This window comes from Primulina eburnea, chromosome 11 (assembly GCF_022965805.1).
Source record: "Primulina eburnea isolate SZY01 chromosome 11, ASM2296580v1, whole genome shotgun sequence".
Lineage (NCBI taxonomy): Eukaryota > Viridiplantae > Streptophyta > Magnoliopsida > Lamiales > Gesneriaceae > Primulina > Primulina eburnea.
The window spans coordinates 7,078,586-7,097,569 of record NC_133111.1 but is presented as its reverse complement, the minus strand read 5'-3'; the positions used below and the strand labels follow the sequence as shown (position 1 = coordinate 7,097,569).

The following is an 18,984-nucleotide window of genomic DNA, read 5'->3' as shown; positions in this document are numbered from 1 at the left end:
TATATGAATGAAACACTAACTACTAGTTTTCCTAGTGAGGCATAACACCAAGCATGATTTTTTAACAATTGGACTTGAGTATCCTAAACAAACTCTAACTTCTAGGAGTTTTGACATGTTGATATGGAGTGTGTCAATCAAACATCAACTAGTAAGTGTCTAGTTGGTTAAAACACATAATTCGAATCCTGTTAGTATTCTAAAAGATCAATGATATCTTTTAATAAAAAATCACACATCAAAGTTTCACAACATAATTTTCTCTCTCCTCTCCAACTCACAACTCTCGGCCACCTTGTTCTTGAACAAAAAATCTCCGCCGCCACCTCTCAATCACAACGATCGTCGTTGCACCGCAGTACTTTCGCCACACCATCGCGTCGTCGATCTAAAAGAGGGACAAAGCTATCAATCGTGGACTTGATTATCGGTGATTGAAGACAGACGACTGTTAGTTGATTATTCATATTGATTTACAACAAGAGTTATATCCGCTTAACATCCAAAATAATTGAAGTCAAGTGATTTGTTCACTAAATATATAATCGATGACCATCATATTGTTGAAAATAAAAGCATACGAGTAACCAAACATAATTTGCATGTTCAAATTAATTTTTTTAAAACTTTTGATGCATTTTGAATATGAGAAAACAATACACTAACATGTATATCATATGATGACAATATTAGGATAATATATTGCTCAAAATTACATGGAATTTATACTTGGCTTATACATTACACATGGAATATACACTAACATGTATATCAAATCTGAAAAATCGTTTCTATATCTCTACCATAATCATAAAGGTTATCCATTACAACTTTAAAAATCAAGCTCAGTTGAACAGTGCTACTCAATTGGCTTAATTTGATAACAATTTGTTGGATTTTGTATTTTTTTAAAAAAAATTCAAATGAAGTCAACTTGCGTTTGTTACTTCTAAAAATTGAACAGTTGAACAAACTAGTTATACTCATTTTTAAAGGAATCACATAGTTTATTTTTTTGTAAAATTTATTGAGGTTCAAATTATTGATAGTACACAGATTCTTTGTGCCAGCCCCGATTCAAATCCAGATGTGTGTGGGTGTGTTGTTGAGGGACAAATTTGAACAAAAATATAATAACTTTAAAAAGTATATATCACACTATTCATCGTGTCAGCAACGATTCACATCCAGATATCTCAGCTTGAGGTCATGCACGAAATTTAAATTGACAAAACCAAAATCAAGTCAGTATATGTTTCCCTAGTGACATTTAACAAAATCAACTACAACTTCGACCCGACGAGGATTCCAGTGTGTCCATTCTGGAAATCATCTTTCCAATTCTTAACTTACAAAAAAGAAAGCCTTTGGCGATGTTGGCCAGAGCTCAGAGTGTAACGATGCTTTAGAAACCGAAGAAACCAAGCTCGCTTGCCTTTTCCTTCTCAAAGGTCTCGAAATATTGATATATGATAGTTACTGCAAGTAAAATCCCAGTGCCCGAACCGATAGCCCCCATAAGATCTGCCAATACTGTTAAGGCCCCGATGCAGATGCCACCAAAAGCTGCAGCAGTTGGAATGTAACGGTTCAGCTCCTTCTGAAGGTTTGATTCACGATGTCCAGGCATCACCATTTGTTGTTCCTGATATTTCCAGAAATGTAGTGTGTGATAAATAATAATCGATTCTTGCTACAAACTTCGCGCCAAGAATTTCTTACCACGAATGCAGTTTACAAATAAAAAATTTATGTAGATTTGAATATCTTATTTATAAGGTAAAAATGAAGGGGCCAGTGGAGGTCACTCTGTCACTGAGGAAGTAGATTTTGATCACACAAGTCATTCAGTGTGAATGGAGGTTTTGGATTGACTCATTTAAGATCATGTATTTCAAATCCATAATTTTTTACACGTTTGGATCTGGATCACTTTAATTTTTGACGATCAATCTACTAGAGCCAACTAAGCCAAATATGAGCCGCCAGCAACTGACTCCAAAGAAAACACGCGTCCTTAGCATGCACAAACTGTCCACAGATGAGAAATAGCTCATCGTGTCATGAAGGTTTATAATAATATATAAAATTTTATGATGATGCAAGATATGGAAAGATGACATTTGATAATGACATAAAACTGCATTGATGATGCATGATATTGAACATGACATTTGACAGCGCCAACTTTCCCAACGTAAAGACCCAATATATAACTGTTACAAAACTAGTAGTTCTGACTCCGCATAACTTCCCTTTAAATAACAAGGTTAGCAATTCGAATGCTACAAAGTGTTTGGCAAATTATAACAATCTAAACATTGGCAAGCTGGAATACCCATCAGTCTTCTAAGGGAGGATCCAAAAAGAAAATAAGAGAGATTTTTGGAAGGAGAGAAGATTTTTGGAAGGAAAGAAAAGGAGACAAATCTTTACGAGTATTAAAACACCACCACTGAAGGCAAGGGAGGAAATTAACGTCTTCCTTTCCACCTAGGATAATAAATCTCCTCTTCAAAAACCATATATCGCATGAAGGGCACATTTCTCACATGCAAAAGGACAAATTCTTGACATTAATGGATAAAGGATTAAAAAATGTCATAACAAAAACTTTGAGAATATATTATCAATGTGGCACGAGGATACCTTCAGCTGCTTAGCCACATCCTTAGCTGAGGATCCAGAGACCTCGATCCATGTTTTCGAGAACAAGGCACATGCTGACAGCATGAATACGATATAAAATAATCCATGGAAAGGATTTGATAATATATCTGACAAGCTGCAAATCAGAAGGAATTATCTTTAGGCATGTAAGAAGAAGTTAAAAATAAAAGTGTAAACCAAGTTAGGCTCCTCGACACAGTAACAAGCAGAAACAAGGAGAATGTGAGGATTCAAATAACAAATGCAAAAAACTAGATGACCTCGATGGTGCAGTTATGTAATAAGCGAGGCCCCCAACAGGTACAGATTGACCAGAATATTCAGATTCCTTCCACTTTCCCAGAAGGTTAACAAGGAAATTTCCACTGTATCTCCTATGAAGCAACTGCACAGAATAAAATCACATTAGCCTCATCAATAGCAAAAAGAAGTAGGTCTCTCGTCAATTTTGACTATCGCAGACTACTGAAATGTAGTTACATACCTGGGAAATAAAGTAAAGATTGGACACAAGTGCAGATTGTAAAATTATTGGCATATTAGAAGTGTAGAACAACTTAATTGGATAAGAACCCTGTTGCCCACGAGCATTCTTTGACCTCACAGGTAAAACAACACGGAACCCTTGGAAGTATATGACGATAAGGAAGATTAGGACAGTGGCGAGTAAGTTCGTAACATTAGGAAGATTCTGCCGGTAGAAAGCCTCTCTCAGAGCACGAACCTTATCCGTTCTAGTAATCAACAAGTGGAATAAAGCAATAACAGCACCTTCAAATTCAGCTCCACGTCCACTGTTTATGGTAGTTGGACTAAAGGCTTTCCAGATAATGTTTTCACTGTTAGAAGAGAAAACTCAGATAAATAAATACCTTCTCTCATAGAAAATAAATGAATACAGAATCAATAACAATGCCCACTTACCAAATATTGGTTGCTATAAAGAGAGAAATTCCAGATCCAAGACCATATCCTTTCTGGAGAAGTTCATCAAGGCAAATAACAATGATTCCAGCAAAGCACAGTTGCAGGATTATGATGATTGCATTCCCAACCCCTAGTTGTCCAACGCTGCCATACATTCCCGAGAGAACATATGCAACTGCCTCACCAACTGCTATCAAGATGCCTAACAGCTTCTGTGCACCATTTCTAGACAAGGGAAAACAGTAATTCATTACCACGAAGACCATAAATTGCACTAAACTTCATAGAATAAAAACAGGTTAAAGTTTGATTCAGTGAAAGATAGAGTAGGCCAAGTTTCAGAAATATGTAACTCTTGAGTGGTATATTGGACATCATAACTAAATACATGAAAGGAACACAAAAGAGGCTATTTCAGAAATTTCTGAATTTCAAAAAATTTCGACCGTCAAGATTAAATACAAAAACTAAGTGTAAAATTTCAAAATGAAATTCTCGGCAGAAGAACTGAACACACTATCAGTGTGTAATGAATTAATTAAAATGTAAGTACTTACAAAAGGGCCCGATCCTCTCGCACATTGTTGTCAACTTCAATGATCTTTGAACCCGCCAAAAGTTGCATAACCATGCCAGATGTCACTATCGGTGTGATTCCCAGCTCCATCACTGTGCCCCGGTTTGAGGCAAGAATTACACGCATCCAGTAGAATGGATCAGCACCCGTAGTGGAGTGTATTCCATAGAGCGGCAGCTGACTGCAGACCAGGAAAATAAAAAGGGATATTACAGTGTATATAACCTTCTCTCTGAATGGAATTTTCCGGTCCGCAGACTGAACTTCTGGCAGAACCGAAAGAAACGGCCGAACCAAATGGAGCACTCTAAATCCACCTCCCATTTTTCGTTGATCAAGCTAATTCAACCAAACTGCATAATCACATTGAAAAGATGAATTCTTCAGAAACATGTACCTTTGAAAATTATAGGGGGCTCTGTTGGCTCAATATTTAAGCACACTGAAACCAAACTAACATGCAGCAAAAATAAGATTTCAAAAACTTCTAAAATTCCAGTTGTAGAAAAGAAAAATCAGTGTCCACACATATCAACATAAAAACTCCATCTAAAAACTCACATGCTTGTCTTGTTAAATGGATCCTTGATCAAACCGAACCGGCTCAATTTCATTATAAACAGAAACAGACTAACCAAATTAAAATTGGATATTTCATTGGTAACCAACTTAACCTAATTTTCACAAAAAAAAAACTGAAGATCTAACAAAATCAGCAAGAATTGTCCGTTCAAATATTGCCCAAAAAAGGGCCTTAATTGCCTAATCTACATGTGCCTCAAAATCCTATTTTACCAACCTGGGAAATTAACAACTAGGATGAACGTTGACAAAAATAAGCATGTTTTTGAATTCAACAATACCATTATACACTTCTAATTCGAATCGAAGTAGAAAAATTATAGGGTTCATCGGACCTGTCCTCACCTGAAATCGTTTGCAGATTATTTTCGGGAAGGGAAACACGACAATTTCACGATTTTCGTTAGATTTTTGGATTCCCGGTTTCCACCTGTGCAAGTGAATGAGAAGAGATCGTTATTTATAACTCCAGTCGTTTATGAAATACGGGCCCACGAATAAGGCCCAATAGATAAATTAAATATTATTTTAAAATAAATTGGTTAAATCGATTTAGTAGAATGTATTCAATCCAGAGTTTTGATGATTTTTAATAACTTTTTCAAATGATAGACTTTTATGTATTTGATAGATTTTTATTGACTTTTACAGAATCTCACATATTTATAAACAAATTTACGTGGATTCATGTAGACTTTTTTGCAAGATTTTTATAGACTTTTGTTAAATTTTTTTTATAGGATTTTATAAATGTTGTACTTAATTATAACATATTATTTTTATTAATTTCTTTGAACTAATAATTATTTGACATATATAACATATTCAGTTTGAAATAATTTTTAAATATTTATATTAATAAATAAATTTACTTATTTAAAGTAAAATCATTTAATACTTACATCTGTATATATGTGGGTTTGTACGCATGTTTGTACATTTTTAAAAATACATCAATTGATTAATATGTAACCTTATTTTTGAATTGATAATATACATATGAAAAGAATATTATTTATCATTGTGTTGATACAATTTTGTATAAAAATATCATAGCTTACATAATAATTGAAAATGCTAAAAAGAAATTAAAAAATCATGGTTGTTGCGAGACTATTCAATTATTAAGAATTAAGCGGCGTTTTTTTGGGTCATCTTTATTATTCTTGAATATTACATTAATTTGTATAAATTAAAAAGCAAAAATTCAATTCTATCATTTAAAATTTCTTATGATATTAAAATAAAAAATTATTAAATGAACAATCATCTAAAAAATGAAAAAATTGAAAGGAAATATGAAAATATATATAGAGACGCATTTTGAAAATTCGAGAGAGTGTTAAAGATAGATGAGAGGAGAGAAGATAAGATAAGAAGAGATGTGATGTGAAGCGACAGAGAGAGAAATAAATAGCTTGTGTATTAGTTAGAGTATGCAATAAATAGCTTGTATACGAGTTAGAAAGTGCAAAAGTTTTAATTGAATACATCTATACTTTTAAAATCTACAAAAGTCGTTAAAAGTCAATAATTCTCTTACATTGAATACAATCCTCCTTAATTGATTATCCCATTTTTTTCAAAAACAATTTAAACAAAATTTTCAGATTAACAAACGGAATTTCATCTTTAAAAAAAACATAATTTCACATTTAATCTGGTTTAAATCGGTTTAACTAATTTTTTGCAAGCCAGGTATATTTATAAATATGTCTATTGTGTAATATAACGTATAAATTAATATAAAAAAATAATATTTGCATAAGTTTTAAGGTAATGTTTGGCACGTAAAATGGTATATTCGAATAATGTTGATGTATCATATGAGTGATAAAAATTTGATTAGATATAATTTATTCATGTGATATGTTTTATTATATGATATTTTGTGTACGGGTGTTGAATATATTAGAGTAAGTGTCCTACAAGCCCACTTGTAACTTAAATTTTATTAACTCTAGTGTAAAAAAAATATTTATTTTAATAATATTTTATGATTTTATGTAATTATGACATTTACTTTATTTATACTCAACATAGATAAAGACCTTGAATATATTTTAGTACCATGAGGTCAATTTCGTGAGGTTGATCATTAAATTCATCATGCGTGTATTGTACTGTATATTCTAAATATATTTTAGTTGATTCATTCACCTAAAATTAGAATAAAGGTCGCTCGAACTTGATCTTAATATTTGTGATATAGATGTCACGTTTCATTAGTAAAGACATTAAGACGTTCATTTCGTACTGATGAGTGATCATGAGATGTATCACTGAACAATCGTCCCTCATACTTTCCAAGTTGTTATCATTTATCAAGTAGAATAATGTACACCATTAGTCCTTAGATCCGGAACAATATGGAGGCTCGACGTACTAGCGCTAGACTTTGACTTGTTTTACCAACTCCATGAAAGTCACCAAGTGGCGAGATTGGATGTTGTCCCGAAATATATAGGAGTCAATGTATTATAACCGGTGATTCACTTGTTCACTTGTTGGTATGTGATATAATGAGTTAATAATGCGTGGAATCTCTGTCCATAGTAATATATGTGTTTTAGGAAACATGGTTCTCTAATTTCACATCTGATGCCACTATTATTACTCAAAATACATCACATTGTTATCAAAATTCATTTGCAACTCTCGATATACCAATGGTTGAATATCCGATCTAGATATAAAAGTGAAGAGACCGTATTGTACATTAACCATATCCTACTAGGTTTTTGCAGGCATTATCGGTCATATCTAGGAAATCGTGCGGTGATGTTACTAGACGTTTTTAACATGATTCGATGAGAGCAATTAGACTTGAGGTCTGACATTCTTATGTTCAAGGAGTTGATGCATAGAACGAGGCCAATTAAGATCGCATAAAAAACAATATTGTTTCGAATTACATGAGTCGTGAACCTGCAGCTAGCTGTATCTCTGAACCTTACGTCACACAAATATTGGATTATGTGTTCTTGTTTAGATATTCAAATTCAAGAAGTTAGATTTGATGACTTTTGTTTGATGGAGATTAAAAAAAAAGTTGCTTATAAAGGAGTTTATAAGTAGATTTTATATTTAAAAGTTCTAAAAGTTAGCTTGACTGCTATTTTTGCATGAGTGTAATTGACCGATTTAGTAAATGAGTTCTCATAATAGACAGTTGTAAAAAAATGAATAAGTAGAACATTTTTTATTTGAAATTTTCACTTCGCTTCATAATAACGAGATTTATTCTTGTAACATCGGCGATATCAGGCAATTTATTGGGATTATGATGCAACCATAATTATTTAATTATTGAATAATTAAACTTAAAGTTTACTAGTTTGGTAATTGAATAATTACTTGTCCTACTATGTCAAATAACAAAGAAAAACTCTAGATGGTTCCAGAGACTAATGATTATATAAAGGTTATCCAATCCTTCCAGATTTAATTTAATCAAGTTTGAATTGATAAGGGTTATCTAATCCTATCATGATCATTTAAATTTGAATAGATAATGTCCATCTTATCTTATAATATTTATTCAATAGTTTTTTTTTGCAGAAATAATATTTATTCAATAGTTGATGATATGAGATGAGATATTTGACACGATTTAAAAATTTAGAGTGTTCATGTAGGATAGAGATTTAAGGATTGAATGTTATTTATATGTATAATCAATAGCTGATAAGTAAATAATATATACAAGATATAATAACATAAAAAATTTAAACTTCTATTGCTATTTGAGCGCGATTTTGATTATTAAATATTTTATTCTATTCTATTTTCATACATTTTTTTGCTATCAACAATTGAAATAAAATAGAACTATTGTTTCATTTCTATTCTTATTTAATTCAAAAATTAATTCTATCCTATTTTTGTTCGATTGAAGTTCTATTTCATGACCTCTGATGTTGCATAAGACACAAAACTAGATTTTTTTTCCACAAATATCTTTTTAGATATTTTTTTATTCGTATATATAGATATACTGGTTCGCTGAGTTATCTAAAGTTCCAACAAGAAATAAATATTGAAGAAATTATATTTTCGATTTACATGTTTTTCATTTTTGGTTATTTATCAGTCAATTCACAGTTTTAGTATACTAACGACATTTTTTTCCTTCTGATTTTAGTAATTTCTCACCTGAATGCTGACGTGGTGCCGAAAAATACTGAGGTGACACTGAATATACTAAAATATCAGATGCCAAATCAGCGTTCCGATGAAAAAAAGATTAAAATTGAAAAAACAAATATAAGATAGTAGACTAAATTTGTGATTTGATCGATAACACGATAACAAATAAAAAATATGTAAATTACAAGAAAAAAAAATGTTATTTTCTTTTTATATTTTAACATTTTAAAATAAAGTTCTTTCTTAACATCGAATAGGAAACACAAAAATCAAAGGAAAACATATTTTTGGCTAAATAGTTTAGAAATATCTCCGTAAATTAAAACCATATCTCAAACATTTAAATTATCACAAAAACTCATACAAGAACTTATCAAGAATTAATTTTGTTGAGCGGAGCTCCAACCCGACTCGATTTATGAAATAATATTACATTTTATGTTAACAAGAACGGATTAGAAACCAATCCACAAATGTGTACTTCAATCAATTTATTTATTTACTCTCACAAAAAGTAATTGTTCTGAAAACTTAAAAAAGATGAAACAGAAACTTGGAGTGGTGAAGACTAATACAATTTTTTTTTTAAGTGGTGAAGACTAATACAATTTTTTTAAAAAAAAAAAAACAGAAAACACTTTCAATCTCTCTCTGTTTTGTAGGTATTTCTGGTTCACGAACGATAATTATGTAAGTGTAGGCTTGATGCTTCCCACCAGAGCGAGCAATCAAGATCGATTTTCAGCTGCAGCAAGCACCTGCTTGAGAAGTAGCACCATCTCTTCCTGCTGAAGGTCCGGATACACCTCCATATCCAACTTTGATTCCATTTGACTATACAAGAAAGAAAGTAAAGTTGGTTAGCATAAACAAAGAAATCTGTTAATTATACGTCATTACGTTGTCTATCTCTCTACAACGCGATTCATCCTTCACACTCTATATATATTATTTCATAGAGGTGTAGTATATCCTAATTATATAAATAGTTGACATCTCTTGTTCTCCACCCTAGCGGTGTATCATTTTTTGTCCTTTCCTCATCTCATAACTTTGTTTTATCAGTGGAATGGTGGATAAATATATAAGAGGGAGAGTTTCCAGCTAGAGTGTTTCATGTATTTCCGAACATTCAACAAAATATAGTTTATCTTCCACCATTAACAGATAATTTTATTTGTCCACAAAGTAAATTCACTAATAAACAGAACATATTACAAAAACTACACATTACGATCACAAGAATCAAATCATATCTTACCTCATTGGATACATCAAAAGCTCCATCCTGAATTTTCCTGTAGATCGTTGAGGCAGTCTTTATAAATGCCTAAAAAAAGAAACTGATAGTAAGAGACTTCGTGCAAATGTAGATGCAGTTAAACCCAAGTCACAGCAAGGGGTATTTATATTTGAAAAATCCGTTACCTCTTCAACATTCTGAGCTGTCTTTGCAGAAGCCTCCATGAAAATCAAGCCATGCTCCTTCGCAAACTGCTCCCCTTCTGCTGTGCTTACTGCTCTTCTGTGAGCCAGATCACACTTGTTTCCAATTAGCATTATGCTCATGTTTGCATTTGCATGCTGCCTTGCATCCTCCAACCAACTGGCAAGGTGGTTGAAAGTCTCCCTCCTGAAGAATTAAATATCAGATTGTCTAATCAGAACACGAATTATTTCCAAATTCACACGATCATTGAAATCTCTACCTTGTGATGTCATAAACCAGCAATGCCCCAGCAGCACCTCTGTAGTAAGATCTTGTAATAGACCTGAATGATTCTTGACCAGCCTGATATTAACTATGATTAATAGAGATCAGTTGTATCCACTAAATTAAGAAAAAAAATTGTTACAGGATAAATCGATGATGTATTTGGCTTAATCCAAATCTGACACTTCAAACAGCTACAGGCAAATGAAGGCTTGTTCTAGAATTTCAGATTGTGAAGCCATAACTCATACAAGAAAAAGGCACAAGAACATTAAGACGAACCGTGTCCCAAATCTGCAACTTGATGGGCTTGTTGTCAATTGTGATCATTCTAGCCCCGAATTCGACACCAATGGTTAAATCATGCACTGGTTGAAATCGCTTGTCGGTGAACTGCAGAAGAAGGCAGGATTTCCCCACACCTGGAAATATACTCACATTATGAGTTTTACGTATTTTTCACTTATCCTAGAGTTGAATAAATAAGATCAATTGCCTCTATCTCTTGCATATCAAACAACTCCCAACAATGCTGTCTAAAGCCATGATTTTTTCCAGCTCCCACGGTAGACTATGACCGTATCTCTTACAATGTGAACTTCTAGAGAGACTGGATCCAACCATAGTCATGGTGCCAAATAGCATAAACTTCATGGAGCATAATAATTTAAAAAACGAATCTTAAAACATATCAAAATTTTCATCTCAGATATCAAATTAAGATGAATTTCCTATTACTTCTCGTGCAAGAAAAGATATGAATCGTATAAAACAAAATGACAATGTAATTATCGGTAACTTAAATGCTAGAAAATGAGGAAACACCTTAACAACATGCAACAAATAATACCTCAATTCAACAAATTATAAATAACAAAACAAGCAATGAAATCAACACAGACAATGCAAAAAAAATAAAAAAATTGATTTTAACATGGATAGATAACCAAAAAATCGTTAATAATAAGCAAGCATTGAGAAAAATAAGAATTTACCGGTATCTCCGATGATAATGTACTTGAAGAGATAAGCGTACGACATCGTCTCTCCGAATCAAACTCAAAATTCCTGCAGAATTCCCGTTAGGAATATAGATAGCCGGACCGGAGAAACAATCGAAGATCGATTAAGTGAATGGATCTTCGATTTTCACGAAGAATCGCAGCAAATTTCAAAATATCAGAGAGGAAAGTGCTGCAACGACGAAATACGACGACGGTTGACAAATATGAAGGGAACCAAGTCTCTTTCCTACTATTCAGCCGGTCTCTCTCTTTTTATCATCAATCAATATATAAATATAAAAACTCATGTGAGACGGTCTCGCGAATTGTATTTGTAAGACAATCTCTTATTTGGGTCTTCCATAAAAACAATATTACTTTTTATGCTAAGAGTATTACTTTTTATTGTTGGCTATCCGTAGGGTTGACCCGTTTCACGGCTTAAGATCCGTGACTAGACATGGACAAAAACTTTTGTGAGACGGTCTCACGGATTGTATTTGTGAGACAGATCTTTTATTTGAGTCACCCATGAAAAATTATTATTTTTTATGCTAAGAGTATTACTTTTTATTGTGAATATATGTAAGGTTGACCCGTCTCACAGATTATGATCCGTGAGACGATCTCACATGAGACTCACTCTTGGACATGACCTACTAACCTGACACAGTTCAACCCAGAAAAAAAATCATGTTTGAGTTTGAGTTTGAGGTTTTCGGGTTCGAGTTGGACCCGATAGCTGACCCGAAAAAAATGATCGAAGGTAAACCCGAAAATTTTATTTTTTATAATTAATAAATATTGCCTACATTTTTATATATTATATGTCTTAAAAAATATTTATTATATATTTATATAATAAATTTTTATAATCTAATATTTATTTTGAATATTTTTTATTTTTTAAACAATTGTTTATTTGATTTACTAAATATATTTTATTTTTCTATAATTAAACTTTCAAATTTAAAACATATATATGATGGAGATTTTGTTATTATGTGCTTAAATTAAAATATTATTTTTATATTTTTTTTATTTTTAAAAAAATTCAAAATCGGGTTGTCGAGTTCAAGTTGGTTTGGGTTGAGCAATTTTTGAATAGTACTATCGCTCAACCCGACCCAACCCACCCAACTCACCCGAATTGACACCCCTACTTACGATACAGTTTCAATCAAGATAGGATCTTAACTAAAAATTCAGCGCTAACTAGCGACGACGTTCTTCTCAAAATCGTCTCAAAATTAGCGAATTTTTTTAAAAAACCATCGCTAATTTTCAACGACAGAATTCAAAACCGTCGCTAATTGTTTTTTTTGTAGTTTCATATTTATATAGTGTTTCATAATAATTATAATGAATTTCATATACACACAATAACGATGCCATTTAAAATCAACTTTACTTTGTGTAATTAATATATAAATAATTAATGTATATATTGAAGATTATTTTTCTTGTGTTGATATAAATTTAAGATTTGGTTTATTATTTAGTTTTTAACAATAAAATTATAATAAATATTCATGAATTTCAAATTCATCTTCAAACTGCAACTAAAGTGTAATTGAAATTTGTAAACTAAGATTCATAAAAAAACTTTAAATTTTATTTAATTTTTATTCAAATATTGTTTCAAGGTTTAACCAGTTCAAAAAATCATAAAAAGACCGAGAATTAGAGTTTAAATTAATTAAGTTACTTTTTTATTTTGAATATCTTACATTATTCATATCATAAATTTAATTTTTTTAAATATGTAATATTTATTTTATGAAATATTTGAATTTTCTACACTTATTATTTTTCGATTAATTAATCATAAATTTAAATATTTAAACAAATGATACATAAAAATAATATTTAGATAAAAAAAAAATAATTATCATGTGTTTACATTAAAATAAATTTTTTTATGATGATATATTTTAAATTTTATAATTTTATCTTATTATTTTGTTAAATAATAAAATAATAATAATAAAAACCAAAACTGGTGGACCGGTTGATCAGATTAGTCGGTTTTGGATTAAAATTTTAGTTCTTTCCAACCTAAACCAATCCGTAGAGTTTTGGATTAAAATTTTTAGTTCTTTCCAGCATAAACCAATCCGTAGAGTTTGAGTCAGGTTTGGATGGAGAGTTTTTTATAATACCATTGGTTCTTTCCAACCTAAACACACCCGACCAATCCGTATTGACACCTTGCTCAACGTTGGCCTAATAGAACATTTCCCAAATGATACTTGGGACTTCCAACTATCCCTCAATTTTTTTAACACCCTTGCTTCAAATCAACCCACACACACCCAACCAACCCGAATTGACACCATGATCAGCGATTGGAAGACAGGCCTAATAGAACATTTCCCAAATGATATCAAGGACTTCAACCATCCCTCAATTCAATCATGGTTTTGTAAGCGGTACATAAATTATAACTTGGAACTTTAATAAAGGTAAATATATTACTCAAGTTCATCATGCTAGCTTCTATCCATCCACCTGAGATATCTCAGCTTGAGGTCATAAGTGAATACGAAGTCTAGTTAACAAAACGAAGATCAAGTCAACAAAAGTTTCCCAAGTAATATTTAACAAAATCAACCTCTAAGTATTATATGATGTCAATTCTGGGAATCTTCTTCACACCCCTTGACTTGCCAAAAACGAATCCTTTAGGCCGTGTAGTCCATCGCTCAGAGTATGACAAAGTATTAGAAACCAAAGAAACCAAGCTCGCTAGCCTTCTCTTTCTCAAACGTCTCGAAATATTGATATATGATAGTGACTGCCAGTAGAATCCCAGTGCCTGAACCAATTGCACCCATAAGATCTGCCAATACTGTTAGTGCCCCAATGCAGATGCCTACCAAATGCGGCAGCAGGTTGGGATGTATCGGTTTAGCTCCTTCTGAAGGTTTGATTCACGATGTCCAGGCATCACCATTTGTTGTTCCTGAAATTTCCAGAAATATACAACGATGAATAATGCATTTAAGTCACATGCTTTGCACCAACAGGAATGTAGAGGAAATCCTTACTGCGAATGAGTTTAAATTTAAATTTATAAAAACTGTGAGGAAGATTGGAAGATCTTACTAATGAAAGGTTTATTAGAATTTAGATGCAATTTCTAAAATTACAGAATTTGATCACACAAAGTTAATTTAATTAGTATGAATTAAGAGTATTCCCATTGAATCATTTCAAATAATGGGAATCCAATCCATAATTTCTTTACTCGTTCGGATGATTTTAAATTATACTAATATCAATCTGCTAGAGCCAAGTAGGTCAAAACTGGGTCCCCAGCTCAATGCATAAACTGTTCATTGTTGAGAAATAGCTAATTTGTCATGAAGATTTGTTATAATGCAAACTAAATTGATGATGCAAGATAGTATCACATTTGATAATACCAACTTTCCCTACCTGGGAATCCAAAATACAACTACTATAAAACCGGTATCCACATAACCTCGCTTAAATATATTGAAAGCCTCGCAAGGTTAGCAAGTCGATGCGACAAAACTCTGGACAAATTATAATAATCTAAAAACTGGCAGGTTAGTGCGCCTATCATTCTTCTAGGAGATGGGATGAGACAAAATAAGAGAGAACTTTGAAGGGCAAAAAAACGCAACAAGTAACTTCACGAGTATGAAAGAAATAACTAAAAACAAAGGGCAGCAAATGACATCTTCCGTTCCGCCAACTAAAAGGAGAATAAATTTCCTTCTGGAAAACATAAATCACTAGAGAAATTCCTCTAGATTCACGGATAAAAATTAAATAGATTATCTATGTGTGCATAAAGATACCTTCAACTGCTTAGCAACATCTTTAGCTGAGGATCCTGAGACCTCGATCCATGTTTTCGAGAACAAGGCACATGCTGAGAGCATAAATACGATATAAAATAATCCATGGAATGGATTGGCTACTATATCTGACAAGCTGCAAATCAGAAGGCATTATCTTCAGCTTACCAGAAGACATCAAAAATAAATTACTTGAGGTCATCAACACAGTTAAAGGCAGAACAGAGAAAATGTGAAGACTGAGAAAACAAAAGCAAAGATCTAGCTCACCTCGACGGTGCAGTTATGTAATAAGCTAGGCCACCAACAGGTACAGATTGACCAGAATACTCAGATTCCTTCCACTTTCCAAGAAGGTTCACAAGGAAATTTCCACTGTATTTCCTATGAAGCAACTGCACAGAATCAAATCATATTAGCCTCATCATTATTGAAAAGGTCTCTATGAGTTTGGAGTAACTCGTGCTACTGAAATGCAGTTAGGTTACCTGGGAAATAAAATAAAGATTGGACACAAGTGCAGATTGTAAAATTATGGGCATATTTGAAGTGTAGAACAGCTTAATCGGATATGAACCCTGTTGCCCACGAGCATTCTTTGACCTCACGGGTAAGACAACACGGAACCCTTGGAAGTATATGACGATAAGGAAGATCAAGACAGTGGCGAGTAAGTTGGTAACATTGGGAAGATTCTGTCGGTAGAAAGCCTCTCTCAATGCACGAACCTTGTCCGTTCGAGTGATTAACAAGTGGAATAAAGCAATTACAGCACCTTCAAATTCAGCTCCACGTCCACTGTTTATGGTAGTTGGACTAAAGGCTTTCCAGATAATGTTTTCGCTGTTAGAAAAGAAAATTTACATAGATAATCACCAAGTCCTATAGAAGATAAATTAATGCAGAATCAACAATGCCACTCGTTTACCAAATATTGGTTGCTATGAAGAGAGAAATTCCGGATCCCAGACCATATCCTTTTTGGAGAAGTTCATCGAGGCAAATAACAATAATTCCAGCAAAGCACAGTTGCAAAATTATGAGGATCGCATTTCCAACTCCTAGTTGTCCAACGCTGCCATACATACCTGAGAGAACATATGCAACTGCCTCACCAACTGCTATCAAGATGCCTAACAGCTTCTGTGCACCATTTCTGCATGAGGGAAAACAATAAATCATAACAAGAAGAATATAAATTGCAATAAACTCCATAGAATAACAATGATTAAAATTCGATTCAAAGAAAGATTGAGAGGGTCAGATTTAACAAATATGAAACTCTTGAGTAAGGCATAGGACATCATAACTAAATACATGAGAAGAACATGCTAGAAGAGCAATTTTAGAAATTTCTGAATTTCATAAAATTTTGAAGCTAAAGAATAAAATACCAAAATTTAGTACAAAATTTCAAAATGATGAATTCTCAGCAGAACTTATTATACTATCGGTAATGAATTCTTAATATGAAAGTACTTACAAAAGGGCTCGATCCTCTCGCACATTGTTATCAACTTCAATGATCTTTGAGCCTGCTAAAAGTTGCATGACCATACCAGATGTCACTATGGGTGTGATTCCCAGCTCCATCACTGTGCCTCGGTTGGAAGCAAGAATAACACGCATCCAGTAGAATGGATCAGCTCCCGTGGTGGAGTGTATTCCATACAGTGGCAGCTGACTGCAGACCAGGAAAATAAAAAGAGAGATTACAGTGTATATAACCTTCTCTCTGAATGGAATTTTCCGGTCCGCAGACTGAACTTCTGGCAGAAACGAAAGGAAAGGCCTGACCAAATGAAGCACTCTGAACCCACCTCCCATTTTTCTTGATCAAACTATTGAACCAAACTGCATAATCACATCGAAAAGATAAAAATTTTCAGCAATATGTACCCTCAAACATACAGGGGCCAGGGGCCACTGTTGGGCTCAATATTTAAGCAAACTGGAATCCATCTACTTTACAGCAAAATAAGATTTCGGAAACTTCTAAATGATAGTAGTGAAATAAAAAAACCAGTGTCCACATAGATAAACTATAAAATTCAATCTGAAACTTCACATACTTGTAAACTACGGTTGTTTAACTGGATCCTCAGGATAAAAAAAATTTTGAACTGATATCCATAAAGGTAAAAGGAATTCTAGTTCTCCCTAGACAATATTCCCGCGCACTGGAAAATATTGTCAAGAAAGATCTTCTCTAATATGTTGGTAATCTATTCCACGGTCCCGATTTCAAGATTTCTCTAACAAGATTAAGTTATCTAAAAAAAATCTACACCCTATCGATTAACCAAAAGACCAATTATCAACTTAACCTAAGGCAACAAAGGATAAACTAAAAAAACTTGATAAAACGGAAATTTGACATAGCGGCGACACAAAATCCAACAATTATCAATTGCATGCAGAAAAAAACTGGAACCCATCGAATTCAAAATCCCAATTCAACACAATATAGGGATTCTCAGAAACAATGAACATTACATATTCGAGATTATTAACAGCCCTGATCTATGATTCAAAGTTTAGGCGTATTTTGACGAACTCGAATCAGATTAAACAGAGTAAAAAAGTAATCAAATCACACACTTCTTGAATCTGTATCACCAAAAAAACACAAATATACATTACGAGACGGATCTGCGAACCTTTGCGCGGCACCGATTGGCGAAGAAGAGTCCTTTTCTGGTCGTCGGAGGTATATATATACGAAAAGAGCAACAGGGTAGCTGTTCTAAATCAGCTAGATTTTCTTCAATTTCAATTAAACAAAAATAAGAGATATTTATTTATTATTAAAAAAACGCGGTGCCCACGTGGCAAGTGTGATTGCTGGCTTAACCAATAGTTAGATACCACGTGTACAAACTGAAGTTCATAAATTGCTGACTGAACTCGGTCCACGTAAGTCCAGTCAAACTTGGAGTCTAGGCCGAGAAATTCACATATTAAAAAATATTTTGAAATTAAATATTCAAAATTTATCAGAAAATAAAATTTAATCTATACATTAAAATTCCCTGTTTAAAGTAAGTTTGCTTAAAAAAATATAAGATTATATTAAAAGAAAAAAATTATAGTCAATTTTTTAAAGATTTTCTAACAATTAATTAATTTTAAAAAAACACAATTAGAATAATTATTTAATTATGATATATTTTTGGCAACTTTTATTCAATAGTTTAATACAAGTATATTATTTAGTCAACTTAAATAAATCTTATGTAAAAATAATATTTTATTATATTTAATTTAGTAGTTTTTAAGCATTTAAATTATAGATGATAAATTTTAAAATTGATGAAAATTGATAGAGTATGTCTCTTGTGAGACGGTCTCACGAATCTTTATCTGTAAGACGGGTCAACCCTACCGATATTCACAATAAAAAGTAGTACTCTTAGCATAAAAAGTAATATTTTTTCATGAATGATCCAAATAAAATATATGTCTCACAAAATACGATCTGTGAGATCGTCTCACATAAGTTTTGCTAAATTAAAAATATATAATCCATAA

At 32.5% G+C, this 18,984-nt stretch overlaps 2 protein-coding genes and 1 pseudogene across 4 annotated transcripts; all 3 read right to left on the bottom strand.

Annotated features, from left to right (window-relative positions):
- Positions 1 to 1,117: 1,117 nt before the first annotated feature.
- Positions 1,118 to 18,219, bottom strand: LOC140805052 (uncharacterized). Of its 3 annotated transcripts, none has more exons than XM_073161237.1 (7): positions 18,114 to 18,219; positions 4,155 to 4,527; positions 3,595 to 3,822; positions 3,155 to 3,509; positions 2,931 to 3,055; positions 2,650 to 2,785; positions 1,118 to 1,645 (listed from the first exon to the last, which is right to left on the bottom strand). In XM_073161237.1, the coding sequence occupies exons 2-7, from the start codon at positions 4,496 to 4,498 to the stop codon at positions 1,406 to 1,408; spliced, it is 1,428 nt and encodes a 475-aa protein (XP_073017338.1). In that variant the 5' UTR covers positions 4,499 to 4,527; positions 18,114 to 18,219; the 3' UTR covers positions 1,118 to 1,405. The 3 variants fall into 3 exon arrangements, with proteins under 3 accessions (XP_073017338.1, XP_073017336.1, XP_073017337.1); XM_073161235.1 differs by lacking the exon at positions 18,114 to 18,219 and adding an exon at positions 5,102 to 5,241; XM_073161236.1 differs by lacking the exon at positions 18,114 to 18,219 and adding an exon at positions 5,092 to 5,222.
- Positions 9,525 to 11,887, bottom strand: LOC140805298 (ras-related protein RABB1c-like). Its single transcript, XM_073161560.1, has 6 exons — positions 11,615 to 11,887; positions 10,902 to 11,041; positions 10,615 to 10,697; positions 10,334 to 10,538; positions 10,167 to 10,235; positions 9,525 to 9,739 (listed from the first exon to the last, which is right to left on the bottom strand). The coding sequence occupies exons 1-6, from the start codon at positions 11,658 to 11,660 to the stop codon at positions 9,647 to 9,649; spliced, it is 636 nt and encodes a 211-aa protein (XP_073017661.1). The 5' UTR covers positions 11,661 to 11,887; the 3' UTR covers positions 9,525 to 9,646.
- On the bottom strand, positions 14,061 to 18,231 carry LOC140805050 (uncharacterized; annotated as a pseudogene).
- Positions 18,232 to 18,984: the final 753 nt, after the last annotated feature.

Coding starts and splice junctions, on each gene's coding strand:
- LOC140805052 (XM_073161237.1), bottom strand. CDS start 4,498: ATGGGAGGTGGATTTAGAGTGCTCCATTTGGTTCGGCCGTTTCTTTCG. Junction 3,056..3,154: donor ATCTTTACTTTATTTCCCAG/GTATGTAACTAC, acceptor TATTCTGTGCAG/TTGCTTCATAGGAGATACAG. Junction 2,786..2,930: donor TACATAACTGCACCATCGAG/GTCATCTAGTTT, acceptor TCTGATTTGCAG/CTTGTCAGATATATTATCAA.
- LOC140805298 (XM_073161560.1), bottom strand. CDS start 11,660: ATGTCGTACGCTTATCTCTTCAAGTACATTATCATCGGAGATACCG. Junction 10,539..10,614: donor CTGGTTTATGACATCACAAG/GTAGAGATTTCA, acceptor TTAATTCTTCAG/GAGGGAGACTTTCAACCACC. Junction 9,740..10,166: donor CTTTTGATGTATCCAATGAG/GTAAGATATGAT, acceptor TTTCTTGTATAG/TCAAATGGAATCAAAGTTGG.